Below are 21,068 nucleotides of genomic sequence, written 5' to 3' on the forward strand. Positions count from 1 at the left end.
GGTCACAGTTCATAGTAATAGACGGAAAGTCATAGAGTAAAACAGAAGTAATATCAGGCATTCCCCAAGGAGGTGTTACAGGCCCTCTATTGTTCGTGATCTATATTAATGACTTAGGAGACAATCTGAGTAGCCATCTTAGATTGTTTGCAGATGATGCTGTCATTTACTGTCTTGTAAAGTCATCAGATGTTCAAAACGACTTGCAAAGTGATTCAGATAAGATATCTGTATGGTGCGAAAAGTGGCAATTGATCCTAAATAAGGAAAAATGTGACGTTATTCACATGAGTGCTAAAAGAAATCAGCTAAATTTCCATTACGCGATAAAGTCACACAAATCTGAAGGCTGTAAATTTAACTAAATACTTAGGGATTACAATTACAAATAACCTAAATTGTAACGATCACATAGATAATATTGTGGGTAGAGCAAACCAAAGACTGCGATTTATTGGCAGAACACTTAGAAGGTGCAACAGCTCTACTAAACAGACTGCTTACACCACGGCTTGTCTGCCCTATTCTGGAGTATTGCTGTGTGGTGTGGGATCCGCATCAGGTGGGACTGACGGATGACATCGAAAAAGTACAAAGAAGGGCAGTTTGTTTTGCAAAATAGGGGAGATAGTGTCACAGACATGATATGTGAATTGAAGTGGCAATCATTAAAACAAAGGCATTTTTCGTTTTGCGACAGGATCTTCGCGTGAAATTTCGATCACCAGTTTTTTCCTCCGATGCGAAAACATACTGTTGGCACCCACCTACATAGGGATAAATGATCATCACAATAAAATAAGAGAAATCAGGGCTTGCACAGAAAAATTTAAGTGCTCATTTTTCCCGCGTGCCGTTGGAGAGCGGAATGGTAGAGAGAATCTTGAAAGTGGTTCATTGAACCGTCTGCCAGGCACTTTATTGTGAATAGCAGGACTGCTCTCTACATTTACTTTCAAACTCAAATAAGTCAGTTGGCTTCTTTGGGCTAAACAAGGTAGCCTTAAAATTAAAATGACAGTCACATCTCACTTCCATGTCTATTACACTCTCCAAAACATAACCAAATAGTTCATCACTCACCATACTGTATCCTTGTAGGTCGTGGTAAGACTCCGTGCTGTTTGAAGACGGACACCCGAAATCCTGACACCAGATTTTAGTGTCCCCTGTTGCAGAATGAGGCGGCTATAAGCCAGAATGTTGCAAGCAGGTGGAGGAGGCACAGGTGGTTCCAGAGAAAGGCTGCTACAAATGTAGCAAGTTCTTTTATTGACACATATGCTCTGCTTGATATACTGGATCAGTGGCCAGCTTACAGGTGAATTATGCTGGGCTGGTTACCTGCACACCCTGTGTTGCTGGTACTACACCACGCTGATGGCCTTGTTGCACAAGCTATCTGCACGGATTCGACATACTGAGCCACAACGGCTCCTGCCACCCTGTGGGTTATAGCGAGGGATGCCCTTCCACACTGAGATGCTTGTCCGGCAGCAGCGGATGGCGGCTGATGTGCGTGGGAAGAAACCAGCTGTCCCATCTGGGCAGGAACCAAGCCATGGCAATAAGTCCAGGTAGAGACTGAGAGCACAGAGCTGTTGTATTCCCAAGACTTTCCACTGGTAACCTCTGCTGGCAGTGCATGTGGAGTCCTTATCTGGCACAGCCCATCATCCCAGTTGGTATGCTACAGCTTCATCTGTTTGCTAGGAAATATAGCTTCCCTCGTTGGACACATACAACCAGCTACTTAGATGCCTCCTTACATCCCTCACACCTCACTGGAAGGAATCAATATGAATTCTGCAAGTGATGATCTTGTGTGAATTTAATTACACTATTGCTCAACAATCAAATGGTAATAGTCACATCTATTAAATATCTGGGAGAATGCATATGGAACAATTTGAAGTGAAATGACAATATTAAAGAAACCATAGGAAAAATAGATGCCAGAAATGAGATTCAGTGGAGGAATCCTCAGAAACTGTGTACTGTTTAATAAATGCAAAAGCCACACAGATGTGCTCATCCAACTGCAGTGGCAGGTGCTACACGAGAGGTGGTGTGCATTGTGGTGTGGTCTACTGTTCAGAGTGTTTACGTTCCTAGAAGATTAACCACCACATTGATTTCTCCTTCATATATATATATATATATATATATATATATATATATATATATATATATATATATACCAAAAAGATCTTGAACATAGGTTTGAGCTCATATTGAGGCTTACCAACAGTTGTTCCTGTGCACCATTTATGCCTGGAACAGGAGAGCAGGAAGTGTCAGTGGTACACAAAGTACCCTACACCACACATTTTAAACTGGCTTGCAGAGTATAGTTTTAGCTGTAGAAGCCCTGTCAACATTGCTCCGCAAAACACATAATGGCACTGCTCCTAATTTAGAGTTTTATTGGCATGATTATGAAAGTAGTCCTATTTTAGGAGACAATTGGTATATGTATTACTTGCACATCTTCACAAAATAGGTTCCAACTAATCTGTTCTCCAAAAACTATTTAGTTTGTTCACTACCGTATTTAAGCAATGGACACAAATCCCAGACAGTGTGATTTTGCTGTTACTGTATTTACTAATATTATGATCTGAAGTAGAACTGGTTTTGAATTTTTTATCACTGATCTATGATGACAGCACAGACAGTGACAGAGGTTTTGATTTATTGCGGCAGTGGGCAGGGCTACAGCCGCCATCTTGGTGCCTTAACATTCCTACACTCAGTTCGCATCCTGCAGTGGCAGTGAGTGATCTGTGTCCCTGCTATGTTGCTTTCTGTGACATGTTAAAATGTGCGCTACAGTAGACAATGCCATCAATTCTGAGGTGCATTCTGTGATTAGGTTGTTTGGGCCAAAAACTGCAAACCAATTTAAATTTTTTCTCAACCTTTGTAATGCATGTGGAAAAGGAATAATGAGCGAAAGTTGAGAGAGACAGTGGTGCACTGATTTTAAAAATGGCCGTACCACTGTTCAGAATGAGAACCACAGTTGTAGGCCTAGCCTCGTAACTGACAGACTGAATGAAAATCAATGACAAAATTCGTGTTTGATCACCCCCGTCATACAGCCCACATTCGGTGCCGAGCAACTACTGCCTCTTCTATCAATGAAGACATAGCTCACTACACAATACTTTGGTAATGACACCAAACTGCATGTTGGTATAAATCAGTGGTTGAAGTTGCAGGCAGCAAATTTCTACAGAGGTGTTGTTGAAAAATTTGGGTCATGGTACGATATATGCCTCAGTTGGCTCTTATGTAGAAAATAGCTTAAGAGTGTACCTTTAAAATGTATATAACATAATATGATTTTTTCCCATATTGTTATTTTATTGTTTCAAAATGTCTGTTGTTTTCTGGATAGCCCTCATATTTAGGTATACTGGGAGAACATTATCATAATCATAAAATGTTAAATGTGGTGCTTGCAGTAGTATATTTTGTAATTGTAATGGTCATCCATATATAAGTAAATAGCATTTATTATTTTTTTTCTTATACCCTCATAGTTCCAGTATCTCTTAAATTTATGAGGAGTTCCAGTGTCCCTTTAATTTATGATGAGTGATATTTTATCAGTTGGAGATATGATTTTTAAACGGAATATTAACTGTTGTTAACATCTATAATACTGAAAATATGGTCTACTATTTCTTCCTCTTTCATTTACTCATGCTTCCCTTACTTGAACTACCCCACCATTCATTACATGCACATTTGCTTAGTTCAGTGCTGATTTACTAACTCCTAATTATTATACATAGATTTTTTATTGTAGTTACGTTTTGTATCAGATGCAGTATTTAAGGTAGTTCACATTTGTTACAGGCAATGGTTGCTTGTTACCCTGGTTATGGTTCACGTTATGTAAAACATGTGGACAACCCTAACCGAGATGGCAGATGTGTTACTGCAATATATTACCTTAATCGTGATTGGAATGTGAAGGTAAATGTATGTTTATATTGTGAAGAACAATTTTGCAAATGTCAGAGAAATGTGAGAGTGAGTGTAGCTATGTTCTAAATGACTGTGGAACAGAAACCAATGTTCCAAAGAATTGACTAGTTCATCATATTTGTGCATAGAGATCTGTGATTGCCCAGTATGTTCTGGATTGTTGCCAGGAAATCATGCAAGCTGCTGTTACATTTGCTGTGAAGCAACTCAGTTTCAGTTTTTTGTTACTTCGTTCATTGAAAGTAATACTTCTTATCACAGTGGATAACTAAAATCCATTTCATTTGGGGCATTCCTGTTTATGTGTGTCCACAACTGCCAACTTTGTTCTGCATGCATAGTGATTTTGAAGAAAACACAAATTACATGCAAAATTTCTATCAGAATTTGGTGTACATAATTTCTCTTGTTAGCTATCTAATAGCGGATGAAACTGTAACCCAAAACATTCCCATTAGTTAAGATTTTATAAAGGAGGGAACATGCAGGCTTCAAAGCTGGTAGTAGTCTCCAGTTAGACAACAAGATGAGTTATGTAACAACATTCTCCCAGATTTTTTAGTATCATCAAGGGCCTTGATATTGTCATGTCGAATCTGATTCGAATACAGTTCTGCTTTTTTTTTTATTTGTTCCATGATTGCGACACCCATTCAGCAAAGTGTTTTTTATGATCAATCCTTGCTTTTGAAACAAATGCATGCGGTTCAGTATAAGGCACACTGTTAGCAAAATTGAACAAGTACAGCCTACAAACGATGTGGTTTAGTTGAGTTGATGTCTGGCACAAAATTCTGCTAAGATTGACTGAATTCCATGGCTGGAGTAGGGGGAGCAGGGATAAAAAGTAATAGATAATGGAAACTGGTCAATAATTGCTGCTTGAATAATCAAAAAAATTGGAAAGAATAATTGAAAGAAATTGAAAGTTACACATATCCTGAGTGAACTTTAACTAGCACTAATACCAACAGACCTTTAAAATCGATACATTTTTGGATTAACATTTATAAATTTAAGTACCTCTTTTTCCTGTTACCACTATTGTGCATAGAGATTGGTATGACAATACTGGTTCCAGATCGCCCCACCGCTGCTGATGCAAATTCTTCTTCGATCCTCTTGATATAGGATTCTCGGCGTGGGCGAAATGATGAACATATGACTTCCATAACACTTCTTTAATGTACGGTCAGAATACACATTTTTGAACAATATTAATGTGGCAGAACTCTTCATACACCTGCCAGCCACCACTTACAGTATCTCTACTTATATTGTTTGCATACCATGATTATCGCTGATTGGCATAACTGTTGCTAAGGGTCAAGTTCATTCAAGTTCAAAACTGCACCACAGAGGACTGATGGCCCATGCAGGATGACTTGTGAACCTACATAGTTCTTAGTCTCAATAGCAATATTGTCTGTTGCTTTATACATTGTAAGGCAGCTATGCCTTCTCCTCCTCTAGTTACATGGCATCTTCTGTGTGAGCGGTCCAATGCCGTTGCTCAAGCGCCTGCACGAAGACTAATGCCTTCCTAACAAAATCATTACTTACATAGACAAAACTGGTGCATCCTTGAGCCCCTGGTGTATATATAATAAGTTATTTTGTACCAGTGATAATATTGGTATGCAAACAAAACAAGTAGAGATACACTCTCCAAATTTTTAATTTCTGTATATCCACCTGTTTATCTCTGTAAATGGTAGCAGGCAGACGTATGAAGAGTTTTGCCGCATTAATATTGTTCAAAAATGTGTATTCTGACCATACATTAAAAATCTGTGTGTGTCAAAAGAAAAGAACGAGAGGAAAAAAATAATATGACTGATTACATTGTTCATCTCTCTGATTTTCCCTCAGTGTATGTAGTGCATTGATCACCAGTGGTGGTACAGTATTGAGTGCTAAAATTCAAGCAATTTGTTGTGATTTGACTTGAGGCTTTTTTACATTTCATGTCTTGGACACATAGTGGTGTTTTTCATTCTAAAAGGGGAAAAAAATCATCATCCAGCTACCGAATTTTATTTATTTGCGTATTAGTTTCAGAGCAAATGGTTTGTTTACTTCATTCAAGGTTTGTTGCAAATAGGACAGTGCTCCACTATGACTACGCTACATCAATTATACAACCTCAAATGAAAGAAATTGTTTGCTTTGAAAAAATAGTTACAATGCTTTGAAATTAGTATGATCTTTTGACTTAATCAAGATTTCCTTTACAAAACATTCATAAACTTCTAAATCATGGAACTCATGTATTTTCAGTTTTTATACTATTAATATTCCATTGAAGGAAGGGAGCAATGTGAAGATTCCCTGCAATGTTGTTGTTGTTGTTGTTGGTGGTGGTGGTGGTGGAGGAGGAGGAGGACTACGACTACGACTACTACTACTACTACTACTTCAGCCTATAGACTGCGTTTGTTGCAGCTCTCCACACTAGCCACTCTGTCTCTATGTCTCCAAGTTCTCCATGCATACAGCCTTCTTTCATGGTTCTTAAACAGGGGTTAGCCATGATTAAATTGTGCACCATGAAAAATTGTAGCATAGTGGCATGGACTCGGCAAATCTTTTGAGCTTTGCTGCCTCTATAAAATTCTATTTTAAATTGTTCCTTTCCTAAAAAAGATAAAGGAAGTACTACCATAGCAAAGATGAACATACAGATGTTAGTATCAGTGGCATTGAGAAAGAGCTATTAAACATATGACAACACGACCAGGTAGTCAGAATTAGTCGAATCGCACAAATACCCAGCTGAACAATTTGTAAGAACACGACATGGAATGATCACGTAGGTTCAATTGTAGGTAAGGCACGTGGATACTGGGAAAATGCAGTCAAAGGAGACTGCCTATAGGTCAGTTGTACATCCCATAATAGATTTGTGCCACAAAGTAGGTCCCGGTGGTGCCTTACATTATGTATATAAGAAAGCTTACCCAGCAAGTTTTTTGAATGTTGACTGTTTGTGGGAAGATCATGCTGTGCTTCAAGTAAGAAATAGAGATATCTACCAGCACATTTTGGAATTTGACAGTGGCAGGACCGTTGCCTACTGAGATCGAGTTTCATCATTCTGAGATGCTGCTGCTCACATTATGCTCCAAACGGCGGCACCATGTGACTCGTACACAGAGAGACATGATGTATACTCTGGTGAACAGGATCATACAAGGAGTGATCAAAAAGTAATGGGAAGTTTTTAATTTCACAGGCAATAAATCTGATTTTTCAATTTTTTTAACCGTTTTGAATATTTAGTTGATAGTTGAAAAGGATATACATGCTTTCATTTTTTGTTTTGAAAAAGGTGGATCAAAGATTTTGCTTGAAAAATTAAATAATGTGCAACACCATGTTCGAAATGTTGATTATGGCCTTTGGCGAATCTACTATGAGTAAGACAAGAGTTTACAAGTGGTATAAATGTTTCAAAGAGGGTCGAGAATAATTTGAAGATGATTACTACCATGGACATCCTAGCACATCAGCTACTGATGACTGTGAAGAAGTAAAGAAAATGGTTCTGGAAAATCGTGGAATCACCAGCAGAGAAGTTGTGATGGTGCCAACATAACCATTGGCTCATGGCAAGCAGTTTTTCCAGATGTTTTGGCCATGAAACATGTAACAGGAAAGTTTGCTCTGAAATTGTTCAATTTTGAACAAAAGTGACAAGTAAATGAAGTCAACAATGGTCCAGAACTTCCAAAGAAGGTTACAACAGGTGACGATGGACGGGTATATGGCTGTGACGTCAAAACCAAGATCTGTTAGTCCCAGTGGAAACTGCCTGAAGAGATAAGACAAAAAAAAAAAAAATTGTTTTTACGAAATTGATTGCATCTGAAAGTTCTTCTCACTGTTGTTTTCAATTACAATGGTATAGTTTGTCATAAATTCCTGCCTTATGGTCATATGGCTAATAATGAATGCTACACTGGAGTTATGTGCTGTCTGACAAAAAGACCAGAATTGTGGAAAAACCATTTGTACAGATTGCATTAAGATATTGCTCCTGCTCACGTCTGTGCTTGTACATGATTTTTGGCAGGAAACAAAACAGCTATGTTGTTTCAGCCACTGGACTTCTTACTATTCTTGTAGCTGAAGAGAACTGTGAGAGGGCCTCATTTTGCCACCGTTGATGAGATAAAAACAGAATCGGCTAAAGTAGCTGAACACCATAATGGAAAGTTAGTTGCAGAAGTGATTCCAAGGTTGGTAAAAGCACTGGCACAAATGTATGTCTGAGGTGGATTATTTTGAAGGGAAGAAAGTTGTTGTTGATTAACAAATAGATTCTGTAAGAAAAGCATTCCCAATACGTTTTGATCATACACAAGTAATCACATGGGCAATGCAGCAACATCTATGTAGGACAACCGGCCATCAGTACAGTGACCATTGTTGCAGTTTCCCTTGAAGAGACAGCAGAGAGCGGTACACCAATGAAGGTGCGTCCTGGTTGTGTGTACAGCATCACAATGGATGTATACAAGTGTGGAAAACAAACACCAGATTGCATTTTTCATCCTCCTAAGTACTCCATCACCTGGGATGGTGGTAGGGAAGCAGTTTTGTACACAAAATGATTGCCTCTATTCACATAGCTGGTTGTTTGGACAGCAGGCATTACATTTCTGATTTATTAAGCCCATATCTGGTCATGTGTTGCCAGAAGACTGGCACTTTCCCAGTCACCAGCCACTATGATAAACTCCAGTGTAGAGTTGGAGAGTATCTAATGACATACCTGTATTACCATAAAAGCTCAGTTTCACTCAGTGCCCAGTTAGTTACGCACAACCATTGCCGCCTGAGCTGGCAGCTTTGCATACTAAATTTTGGACTCTGCACACCACCATATTTGAAAGCACAGCTGTGATCTATTCACTTTTCCTTGTAGATGTGTCATCACTACTAAAAAAAATTACAAATGAGTCTTTCAAATACCGAAATAATGTTTTTTATCAGGTTGCAGCTTGTAAAAGTTGCAAATAATATAACTCAGGATTGCTGTTCGTAAATATAAAATTGGGAGACAGTTAAAATCAGATAAACTGACACATTTTTAACGGCATTCAGTAGGTAGGTCCTGGAAAAGATAAATTGTAAAAGCTTGTTGATGTATGCCTTACAAACAAAAAAAAGTTGGCAGGTTTATTGTACACAATATTGGAGGCTGGCAGCATAGTATAGTAGCAAAAGTCGGGAAACAGTGTCTGAACACATACTAATACCATTAAATATTACGTTGTGTCACTAATTGAAAAGCTCATTTCTCTATCCTGTGCAAGCTTCTTCATCTCCCAGTACCTACTGCAGCCTACATCCTTCTGAATCTGCTCAGTGTATTCATCTCTTGGTCTCCCTCTACGATTTTTACCCTCCACGCTGCCCTCCAATGCTAAATTTGTGATCCCTTGGTGCCTCAGAACATGTCCTATTAACCGGTCCCTTCTTTTTGTCAAGTTGTGCCACAAACTCCTCCCCAATTCTATTCAATACTTCATCATTAGTTATGTGATCTACCCATCTAATCTTCAGCATTCTTCTGTAGCACCACATTTCGAAAGCTTCTATTCTCTTCTTGTCTAAAATATTTATCGTCCATGTTTGACTTCCATACATGGCTACACTCCATACAAATACTTTCAGAAATGACTTCCTGACACTTAAAATAGAAGGGAGAACCGATAGAGGTACTCAAGGTACCCTCCGCCACACACCGTCAGGTGGCTTGCGGAGTATGGATGTAGATGTAGATGTAAATCTATACTCGATGTTAACAAATTTCTCTTCTTCAGAAACGCTTTCCTTGCCATTGCCAGTCTACATTTTATATCCTCTCTACTTCGACCGTCATCAGTTATTTTGCTCCCCAAACAGCAAAACTCATTTACTACTTTAAGTGTCTCATTTCCTAATCTAATTCCCTCAGCATCACCCGATTTAATTCGACTACATTCCATTATCCTCGTTTTGCTTTTGTTGATGTTCATCTTATATCCTCCTTTCAAGACACTGTCCATTCCATTCAACTGCTCTTCCAAGTCCTTTGCTGTCTCTGACAGAATTACAATGTCATCAGCGAACCTCAAAGTTTTTATTTCTTCTCCATGGATTTTAATACCTACTCCAAACTTTTCTTTTGTTTCCTTTACTGCTTGCTCAATATACAGATTGAATAGCATTGGGGAGAGGCTACAACCCTGTCTCACTCCCTTCCCAACCACTGCTTCCCTTTCATGTCCCTCGACTCTTATAACTGCCATCTACTTTCTGTACAAATTGTAAATAGCCTTTCGCTCCCTGTATTTAACCCCTGCCACCTTCAGAATTTGAAAGAGGGTATTCCAGTCAACATTGTCAAAAGCTTTCTCTAAGTCTACAAATGCTAGAAATGTAGGTTTGCCTTTCCTTAATCTAGCTTCTAAGGTAGGGTCAGTGTTGCCTCACATGTTTCAATATTTCTACGGAATCCAAACTGATCTTCCCCAAGGTCGGCTTCTACCAGTTTTTCCATTCGTCTGTAAAGAATTCACGTTAGTATTTTGCAGCTGTGACTTATTAAACTGATAGTTCAGTAATTTTCACATCTGTCAACACTTGCTTTCTTTGGGATTGGAATTATTATATTCTTCTTGAAATCTGAGGGTATTTCACCTGCCTCATACATTTTGCTCACCAGATGGTAGAGTTTTGTCAGGACTGGCCCTCCCAAGGCTGTCAGTAGCTCTAATGGAATGTTGTCTACTCCCAGGGCCTTGTTTCGACCTAGGTCTTTCAGTGCTCCATCAAACTCTTCGCGCAGTATCATATCTCCCATTTCATCTTCATCCTCTTCCATTTCCAGAATATTGCCCTGAAGTACATCGCCCTTGTATAGACCCTCTATATACTCCTTCCACCTTTCTGCTTTTCCTTCTTTGCTTAGAACTGGGTTTCCATCTGAGCTCTTGATATTCATGCAAGTGACTCTCTTTTCTCCAAAGGTCTCTTTAATTTTCCTGTAAGCAGTATCTATCTTACCCCTAGTGAGATAAGCCTCTACATCTGCCCCTGGAAATGTCTTACAATTTAAAACCTGGTTCCTAAATCTCTGTCTTACCATTATATAATCTATCTGATACTTCTAGTATTTCCAGGATTCTTCCATGTATACAACCTTCTTTCATGATTCTTGAACCAAGTGTTAGCTATAATTAAGTTATGCTCTGTGCAAAATTCTACCAGGCGGCTTCCTCTTTCATTCCTTACTCCCATTCCATATTCACCTACTAAGTTTCCTTCTCTTTCTTTTCCTACTGTCGAATTCCAGTCACCCATGACTTAAATTTTCATCTCCCTTCACTACCTGAATAATTTCCTTTATCTCATCATACATTTCATCAATTTTTTCATCATCTGCAGAGCTAGTTGGCATATAAACCTGTATTACTGTAGTAGGCATGGGCTTCGTGTCAATCTTGGCCACAATAATGCGTTCACTATGTTGTTTATAGTAGCTTACCCGCAATCCTATTTTTTTTATTTTTATTTTTTTATTTATTATTAAACCTACTCCTGCATTACCCCTATTTGATTTTGTATTTATAACCCTTTATTCAGCTGACCAGAAGTCTTGTTCCTCCTGCCACCGAACTTCACTAATTCTCACTATATCTAACTTTAACCTATCCATTTTCCTTTTTAAATTTTCTAACCTACCAGCCCAATTAAGGGATCTGACATTCCACGCTCCGATCCGTAGAACACCAGTTTTCTTTCTCCTGATAACGACGTCCTCTTGAGTAGTCCCCACCTGGAGATCCGAATGGGGGACTATATTACCTCCGGAATATTTTACCCAAGAGGACGCCATCATCACCGTTGAGGCACGCAAGCCTCCCCACCAATGGCAAGGTCCATGGTTCATGGGGGGGGGGGGGGGGTGTATTAAATATTGTTGTTGTTATGGTCTTCAGTCCTGAGACTAGTTTGATGCAGCTCTCCATGCTACTCTATCCTGTGCAAGCTTCTTCATCTCCCAATACCTACTGCAACCTACATCCTTCTGAATCTGCTTAGTGTATTGATCTCTTGGTCTCCCCCTACGATTTTTACCCTCCACGCTACCCTCCAATACTAAATTGGTGATCCCTTGATGCCTCAGAACATGTCCTACCAACCGATCCCTTCTTCTGGTCAAGTTGTGCCACAAACTTCTCTTCTCCCCAATCCTATTCAATACTTCCTCATTAGTTATGTGATCTACCCATCTAATCTTCAGCATTCTTCTGTAGCACCACATTTCAAAAGCTTCTATTCTCTTCTTGTCCAAACAATTTATTGTCCATGTTTCACTTCCATACATGGCGACACTCCATACAAATACTTTCAGAAATGACTTCCTGACACTTAAATCTATACTCGATGTTAACAAATTTCTCTTCTTCAGAAACGCTTTCCTTGCCATTGCCAGTCTACATTTTATATCCTCTCTACTTCGACCATCATCAGTTATTTTGCTCCCCAAATAGCAAAACTCCTTTACTACTTTAAGTGTCTCATTTCCTAATCTTATACCCTCAACATCACCCAACTTAATTCGACTACATTCCATTATCCTCGTTTTGCTTTTGTTGATGTTCATCTTATATCCTCCCTTCAAGACACCATCCATTCCATTCAACTGCTCTTCCAAGTCCTTTGCTGTCTCTGACAGAATTACAATGTCATCGGTGAACCTCAAAGTTTTTATTTCTTCTCCATGGATTTTAATACCTACTCCGAATTTTTCTTTTGTTTCCTTTACTGCTTGCTCAATATACAGATTGAATAACATCGGGGATAGGCTACAACCCTGTCTTACTCCCTTCTTAACCACTGCTTCCCTTTCATGTCCCTCGACTCTTATAACTGCCATCTGGTTTCTGTACAAACTGTAAATAGCCTTTCGCTCCCTGTATTTTACCCCTGCCACCTTTAGAATTTGAAAGAGAGTATTCCAGTCAACATTGTCAAAAGCTTTCTCTAAGTCTACAAATGCTAGAAACGTAGGTTTGCCTTTCCTTAATCTTTCTTCTAAGATAAGTCGTAAGGTCAGTATTGCCTCACGTGTTCCAACATTTCTACGGAATCCAAACTGATCTTCCCCGAGGTCGGCTTCTACCAGTTTTTCCATTCGTCTGTAAAAAATTCGTGTTAGTATTTTGCAGCTGTGGCTTATTAAACTGATTGTTCGGTAATTTTCACATCTGTCAACACCTGCTTTCTTTGGGATTGGAATCATTATATTCTTCTTGAAGTCTGAGGGTATTTCGCCTGTTTCATACATCTTGCTCACCAGATGGTAGAGTTTTGTCAGGACTGGCTCTCCCAAGGCCGTCAGTAGTTCCAATGGAATGTTGTCTACTCCGGGGGCCTTGTTTCGACTCAGGTCTTTCAGTGCTCTGTCAAACTCTTCACGCAGTATCGTATCTCCCATTTCGTCTTCATCTACATCCTCTTCCATTTCCATAATATTGTCCTCAAGTGCTTCGCCCTTGTATAGACCCTCTATATACTCCTTCCACCTTTCTGCTTTCCCTTCTTTGCTTAGAACTGGGTTTCCATCTGAGCTCTTGATGTTCATGCAAGTGGTTCTCTTTTCTCCAAAGGTCTCTTTAATTTTCCTGTAGGCAGTATCTATCTTACCCCTAGTGAGATAAACCTCTACATCCTTACATTTGTCCTCTAGCCATCCCTGCTTAGCCATTTTGCACTTCCTGTCGATCTCATTTTTGAGACGTTTGTATTCCTTTTTGCCTGCTTCACTTACTGCATTTTTATATTTTCTCCTTTCATCAATTAAATTCAATATTTCTTCTGTTACCCAAGGATTTCTACTAGCCCTCGTCTTTTTACCTACTTGATCCTCTGCTGCCTTCACTACTTCATCCCTCAAAGCTACCCAGTCTTCTTCTACTGTATTTCTTTCCCCCATTCCTGTCAATTGTTCCCTTATGCTCTCCCTGAAACTCTGTACAACCTCTGGTTCTTTCAGTTTATCCAGGTCCCATCTCCTTAAATTCCCACCTTTTTGCAGTTTCTTCAGTTTTAATCTACAGGTCATAACCAATAGATTGTGGTCAGAGTCCACATCTGCCCCTGGAAATGTCTTACAATTTAAAACCTGGTTCCTAAATCTCTGTCTTACCATTATATAATCTATCTGATACCTTTTAGTATCTCCAGGGTTCTTCCATGTATACAACCTTCTATCGTGATTCTTAAACCAAGTGTTAGCTACGATTAAGTTGTGCTCTGTGCAAAATTCTACCAGGCGGCTCCGTCTTTCATTTCTTAGCCCCAATCCATATTCACCTACTACGTTTCCTTCTCTCCCTTTTCCTACACTCGAATTCCAGTCACCCATGACTATTAAATTTTCGTCTCCCTTCACTATCTGAATAATTTCTTTTATTTCATCATACATTTCTTCAATTTCTTCGTCATCTGCAGAGCTAGTTGGCATATAAACTTGTACTACTGTAGTAGGTGTGGGCTTCGTATCTATCTTGGCCACAATAATGCGTTCACTATGCTGTTTGTAGTAGCTTACCCGCACTCCTATTTTCCTATTCATTATTAAACCTACTCCTGCATTACCCCTATTTGACTTTGTGTTTATAACCCTGTAGTCACCTGACCAAAAGTCTTGTTCCTCCTGCCACCGAACTTCACTAATTCCCACTATATCTAACTTTAACCTATCCATTTCCCTTTTTAAATTTTCTAACCTACCTGCCCGATTAAGGGATCTGACATTCCACGCTCCGATCCGTAGAACGCCAGTTTTCTTTCTCCTGATAATGACATCCTCTTGAGTAGTCCCCGCCCGGAGATCCGAATGGGCGACTATTTTACCTCCGGAATATTTTACCCAAGAGGACGCCATCATCATTTAATCATACAGTAAAGCTGCATGCCCTCGGGAAAAATTACGGCCGTAGTTTCCCCTTGCTTTCAGCCGTTCGCAGTACCAGCACAGCAAGGCCGTTTTGGTTATTGTTACTAGGCCAGATCAGTCAATCATGCAGACTGTTGTCCTTGCAACTACTGAAAAGGCTGCTGCCCCTCTTCAGGAACCACACGTTTGTCTGGCCTCTCAACAGATACCCCTCCGTTGTGGTTGTACCTACGGTACGGCTATCTGTATCGCTGAGGCACGCAAGCCTCCCCACCAACGGCAAGGTCCATGGTTCAGGGGGGGGGGGTATTAAATAATTGTTAGTGATGCATAATGTCTAAGACTTTGACATTTACAGGCAAAAGTCAGTGCAGATTTGAGTCAAAGATTGGAAATCTCATTTAATCTTCACACAACACACCTGCAACACAATGGAAGAGCTGCTATCGGCCTAGTCAAATCTTGAGTATAGATATGTTACTTTCACCCACCTGCTTTTTCCCTAATTACTGATGCCTCTATACTTGATTCCTCCTAATAACTTTGTTTTTCATTTGAGTTTTTAATGGATTGGGCAATAATTTAAATATGTGATATCACTTTGTGTTACTGTGTCCCGCTGAAAGTAATGTCTTTTTCTCCATTTCTTCCATAAAAATACATTATATATAAATACACATAGTGAGAGAATAATTGTCAATGTTGAAAGTAATCTTTCATTATTCAGAAAAACTATTTTTTCCCCTTTTTGGCATACAAAAAACCATTTGGTATTGAATACAAGTATTTCTGTTGTAGTTAGTAGTAGTAGTAGTATCATCATCATCATCCTCCACACTGAAATGGAAAGTCCCTAATTCTGTTGTTAATTATTGGCTTAAAAAGATTTATGTTTACAGTTAAGATAATAAGTATATTCGTGGTCTTATTTTGACATTCATCATTAGTCGACCACAATATTATTGCACCTGGGAGCAAAGGCACTTTGATCAACATAGCATGAGTTTTTAATTGTTACTTTGAGGACATGCTGAACAACTTGATAGTATGTGCACAACTGTCTTGAAATCATCCACAATGCAACGTGGTGGTGTTAATTACTGTAATGTCATGGGAGGCCAAGTGCAATAATATTGTGGTTGGGTAGTAACAATTTATAATGCTTAAAGACTCTTCCTATTTAACACATAAGTAGGAAACACTCATAATTTACCGCTTCATAGGAAAACGGAGGCCTTTTACGAATCTTCCCTTTTGGATGGCAAGACAAAGTAGCAGATATAGAACCACTCTTTGACAGAATTCTTTTTTTCTGGTCTGATAGGCGTAACCCTCACGAAGTTCAGCCAGCATACAAGACAAGGTAAAATTAGCATTGATTTATTCTTGTTATTGCCATGGTGCTTGTTTAAGTTCATCTCTCGTGACAAAAAGTTGTCCATTTAGACCAAGATACTTTACCTTTTCAGATATGCTATTACACTGTGGTATTTTGATGCAAATGAAAGAGAAGAAGCCTGCAGAAGATATCAAAAAGAAAGTAAGTTAAGCTCTTTATTTCATTGGTTTTCGGTAAAAATTTGCAGTCATTAACATTTTCATTCTGTTTGACAGGAGACCATAGTCGACAGGTCACAAGCAACTGATGCTAAGTGGTTGTGAGTCAGAATCCAACAAATCAGTATGCTTCATAAACTTTACCTTTTGATGTGCAGGATGTATAAAATCAAGTATTGTTGCATGTGAGAGTGTACTCAATACCTCTGCTCATGTTTATGTGCAGAAGGTTTATCTACTAAAAAACCATTAGAATTGTTCACAGTGGTGCACAGTGCTGCCTGGAAGACACTGAGTAGAGTCTTCTTTTATTGTTGTTAAAATTGTAATTTATGTAACAGTACTTGTAACATACTACGTATCACAATCAACGAAGTGATATTTTTTAATACCAAATACCTGTGTAAATTATTTAGAAGTTCTTGAAATCAAAATATTAGTGTTTTGTAAAGAAAAAGGTCACCTTTTAAAATTATGTAAATATATTTACAGCTTTATGACATTTATGTAAGATAAATATTGTAATTATATGTAATATACAAACAATACAATAACTATTATCAGTCATTTGGAATTTGACTGTCTTCTATTTGGCGTGAAGCTGGCAGGTACACTTTAAAAGAATAATTGCTTCTTGGGAAAGAACTCTGAAATCACAATATAGGAAAGAACATCAACACTCCATACATCTCATTATGAACTGTACTTCTTAATGAAGCAGATATGAGATATTTACAATTAGTAGCCTCAGAGAAACCAATCTTACTCTTATTTACTAAGGCATCTGTCAGCACTTCCTGTACAAAAGACTACTGCATACAAGCCTAATGCTCACTTTAATATTCCTGAAGGTGTCGGAGATCAAGGTATTACTTGAGACTTTCCTTCTAGGTGTACAGCAGTAAGTCAAGTAGTCTACCCTTATAGTAAGTTCCAAGATGTCAATTGTAAAGTATACTAGAGTAATTACTCTCATTACAAAAATAGACAGTTGTAGCATAATTACTTCCAGCAATATTACTCACCTAGAGGAAATACCCTTTCTCACGGGCAATTTTGAGTCGTCTTTTTTTCCATGGGGCAGGATTCTAACACTTGGGTAACACAAACATAACAAAAATGAAATGATCATACGGCATTATGGCCGAGAGACCCCACGCGGGGTGTTCGGCCGCCGAAATTGCAAGTCCTCTTTAGCTGACGCCACTTCGGCGACTTGTGAGTCAGTGATGATGAAAGACACACAACACCCAGTCATATCGAGGCAGCCACAAATCATACTAATAAGTAAGGATTCATGATTTATCAGCTAATTAACTTTACATTTATTTAATGAATGACTATAAAATAAAGTTACACTTTTTTGTAAGCACCATCCCTCAGTGCATAGAGAGATGTTATTACTCTCTTTATGTGAAAAAAGATCTGTTCTCTACACGAACATCTCCAGGGAGGGGGTGAGGGTATATAACTTGCTTCATAAATTAATTTTATACTTACTGGGTTTATCACTTGGCATCCAGAGTAGGATGTGGTGAATGTGTTGAATTGATCAGCAGTTACAATTAGATCAGGTAATGGATAAAGCTGCATCCCATAGTCAAATCCCCAATAAACAGGGCATACAGCCAGTGGCAGTGGTGCTAGGTGTGCTTGGCTTATTATAGTCTTTGCAAACTACGAACAAGGAAAAAAATTATTATTAGTGACAAGTAGAAGACAATTGTAATACTGGTAATACAAATGTCTATGTCAATACTTGGAACTCACATGCTGTGGTATATCACCAGAGGTAGGAAAATAAATAGTATTCCGACACATTTTAGTCACCAGATCTTCCCGTATTACTACTATTTCTTGGGTGCAGTACTGTATTCGGCAAGGACTTGTGCTGAAGATAGCTGAAGGAAGTTTCTTTTTCAGCTCTTCTGTGACAAACGTTGGCAATGGTGGTCTGTCCAGGAAAAAAGAATATCTCTATGAATATGGGATGCATTTACTCGCATAAGTCTACATACACGAAACAGGTGCTCAGTGACATATCACAAAAACTGTAAAATCTCAGTAACAATGATGATGTATCCCCTTCAATAACTTTAAACCTACTAATCTTCTATAAACCAGAATTTTATGCAGTTATTGCACATTAATAACAGCATGAAATTCTGTCTCGTAAACTAGATTACTGACACTGAAAGCAAAGTGGCTTTTCATCTGAACGTACCTGGGAAGAATGCTAGCAAAACCAGGATCAACAGGGCCAGGAATGAATATGAATTTGCTATTTGCTGTTAATTTAGGAAACTGAACAATCAAATCCCCTAGAATTTTAAATTTTTCCTTAAGGAGATAAGCATGTGCACTGCCATGCTGTGATGAGAGGAAATTGCCCATCAGCACAAATGCCACTGGTAGACATTCTGAGTAGCCCTGAAATAATGTTGAAAGCTTTTCTAATACCTGAAAAACAAAATTGGCATTCTTGAGTGACAAACTATGCAAGTGTGTTTTCAGCTTTTTAGTAATACAACTGCAGCAGACATTGTTAGGTGTGAAATCCTCAGTACCTTAACATTGTCTAGCCAAACATCAGCAATAAATACAATGGTAGCATCCTCATTTTCCTCTTCTATTTTAAGCAGCTTCTTTGACAGCTTCAGACTTTTGCTGGAAGGACCTCCAAATGTGTTCATGTTTCCAAAATAATCTCTGTTTGACAAAGAATAAGTAGGTCACTGGAGAACTGAAAACTGTAAAGAACTATGGCACAAATACTTTTTTTTTAATCCAGAGCAAATTGATGTAAGTATAATTTACACAACATTCACTCAAAACTAAAACTTATTGCTGTTAATGACATGCAAAAGGTAGAAGATACAAAAATTTTATCTCCAGTTTCATTAACTCTTCAACACTGATGACAGCCACAGGGGGTGTAACTGTCAGCATGAGAGCCCCACTGTATATGGAAATAATGCCAGCAAATGAACACATGAGCTTATATTACTTTTTTCCTGAAATATATACTTTTATGTACGAAAAGGTAAGTGCCTTTTACTACATCTCTGGTCTGAAAAAGAAACAATTTTCTTTCTTTTTTTCTGTATTATGCATTGTTGGTGGGGGAGTGTAGATTAGAAGAAAGGAACTGCTGTAATTTCGATTGGTTGGATTACATTACACTACATGAATGCGTGGCATCTGTTCTTTCGGATGTCTGACAGAACTGACAATACACGGAATCTGAAGCTGTGATACATTATGTGTAAATTGAAGGTGGAGGTGGAGGTGGGGAGAAAGGAAAGGAAAAGGATTACAGATGTCAGCTGCATTAACATTACGCGGAATCAGTGGCGACAAGCCACTTGTTCATTCGAGTGCATCGTGTTGAAAAGAGCAGACACCAAACTTTCATGTAATAATTCGCCTAGATGGGCAATGGTTCCATATTCCTCAATGTGGATGCACAAGTACATCCGACCTGCTGTGGGAATCTGAGTAGCAAACGTGGGAATCTGAGTAGCAAACATGGAAGAAATGGACAGGGTCTGCGGATAGGTGGTACTTGATGGGAATATGCATTCTGACATCACTAATTCCTTTCCTTTCCTTTCTCCACACCTCCAGCTTTAATTTACATTCAAATCACACTACATGGAAAACAAAACAACTTGTAGGAAAGGTCACATATTAACACTTAAGTTTTATCTGGTGATTAAGTACTCCATAAAGAAAGGTATGAAAGCAAAGGACATTCACACCGATTTCCAGAATACACTGGGGGACTCTGCTGCTCCTTCATATTCAACTGTTCCCAAGTGGACAAATTAATTTAAATTTTGTCGGGAGAGCTTAGATGATGATCTGTGTAGTGTCACTACTCCAGAAATCATTGCAAAAGAGTGCACAAAATGGTCGAGGAGGATCGCCGATTGAAACTGCGTGAAATTGCTTGTGCTTGCCAGATGTTGTCTGAAAGGGTGTATCACATTTTAACTGCAGAATTAGAAATGAAAAAATTACCTGCAAGATGGGTGCCGCGACTCTTGACACTGGATCAAAAATGCATGAGAATGGACATATAGGAATAATATTTGACCCGTTTTAGGAGAAATAAACAAGATATTTTGCGCCAGTTTGTGACCACAGATGAAACTTGGGTGCACTACTATACCCCAGAGAGAAAACAACACTCAAAACAGAGGAAACAAGCTGCTTCTCTGCCACCAAAGAAAGCACAGACAATTCCTTTGGTGGGAAAGGTCATGGCATCAGTGTTCTGGGATACGAAGGGGAATCTGTTGGTAGTTTATCTCCCCACTGGGCAAACAATTACTGGAGAATACTAAGCTAACCCCCTGAACAAATTGCAACAAAAGATATGCAAAAAAAGGCCAGGTTTAGCAAGGAAGAAAGTCATCTTCCATCAAGACTATGCACGCCCGCACACATGCCATCGCCATGGCAAAATTACACAAACTAAAGTGTGAATTGTTGCCACACCCGCATTATTCACCTGATATGGCTCCATCGGACTTCCAGCTATTCCCAAAAC

General features: G+C 38.8%; 2 protein-coding genes across 4 annotated transcripts in view; one reads left to right on the forward strand and one right to left on the reverse strand.

The window, feature by feature from the left end:
* The window catches only part of LOC126183527 (egl nine homolog 1), a 63,910-nt gene extending 46,933 nt beyond the window's left edge, over positions 1–16,977 (forward strand). The window contains exons 2-5 of the mRNA XM_049925599.1: positions 3,868–3,987; positions 16,180–16,319; positions 16,426–16,496; positions 16,571–16,977. Of these exons, the coding sequence (XP_049781556.1) occupies positions 3,868–3,987; positions 16,180–16,319; positions 16,426–16,496; positions 16,571–16,602 (363 nt within the window). The 3' untranslated portion in view covers positions 16,603–16,977. The remainder of the gene's footprint in view (positions 1–3,867; positions 3,988–16,179; positions 16,320–16,425; positions 16,497–16,570) is intronic.
* LOC126183514 (DNA polymerase epsilon subunit 2) overlaps positions 16,674–21,068 on the reverse strand; it is a 114,476-nt gene continuing 110,081 nt past the window's right edge. For all 3 annotated transcript variants that reach the window (XM_049925577.1, XM_049925586.1, XM_049925569.1), the window contains exons 6-10: positions 19,081–19,222; positions 18,738–18,973; positions 18,284–18,467; positions 18,014–18,190; positions 16,674–17,160 (exon numbers count right to left, since the gene is read on the reverse strand). In XM_049925577.1, the coding sequence (XP_049781534.1) occupies positions 17,074–17,160; positions 18,014–18,190; positions 18,284–18,467; positions 18,738–18,973; positions 19,081–19,222 (826 nt within the window). In that variant the 3' untranslated portion in view covers positions 16,674–17,073. The remainder of the gene's footprint in view (positions 17,161–18,013; positions 18,191–18,283; positions 18,468–18,737; positions 18,974–19,080; positions 19,223–21,068) is intronic.

The sequence above is a fragment of the Schistocerca cancellata genome, chromosome 1 (genome assembly GCF_023864275.1).
Source record: "Schistocerca cancellata isolate TAMUIC-IGC-003103 chromosome 1, iqSchCanc2.1, whole genome shotgun sequence".
NCBI classification, from domain to species: domain Eukaryota; kingdom Metazoa; phylum Arthropoda; class Insecta; order Orthoptera; family Acrididae; genus Schistocerca; species Schistocerca cancellata.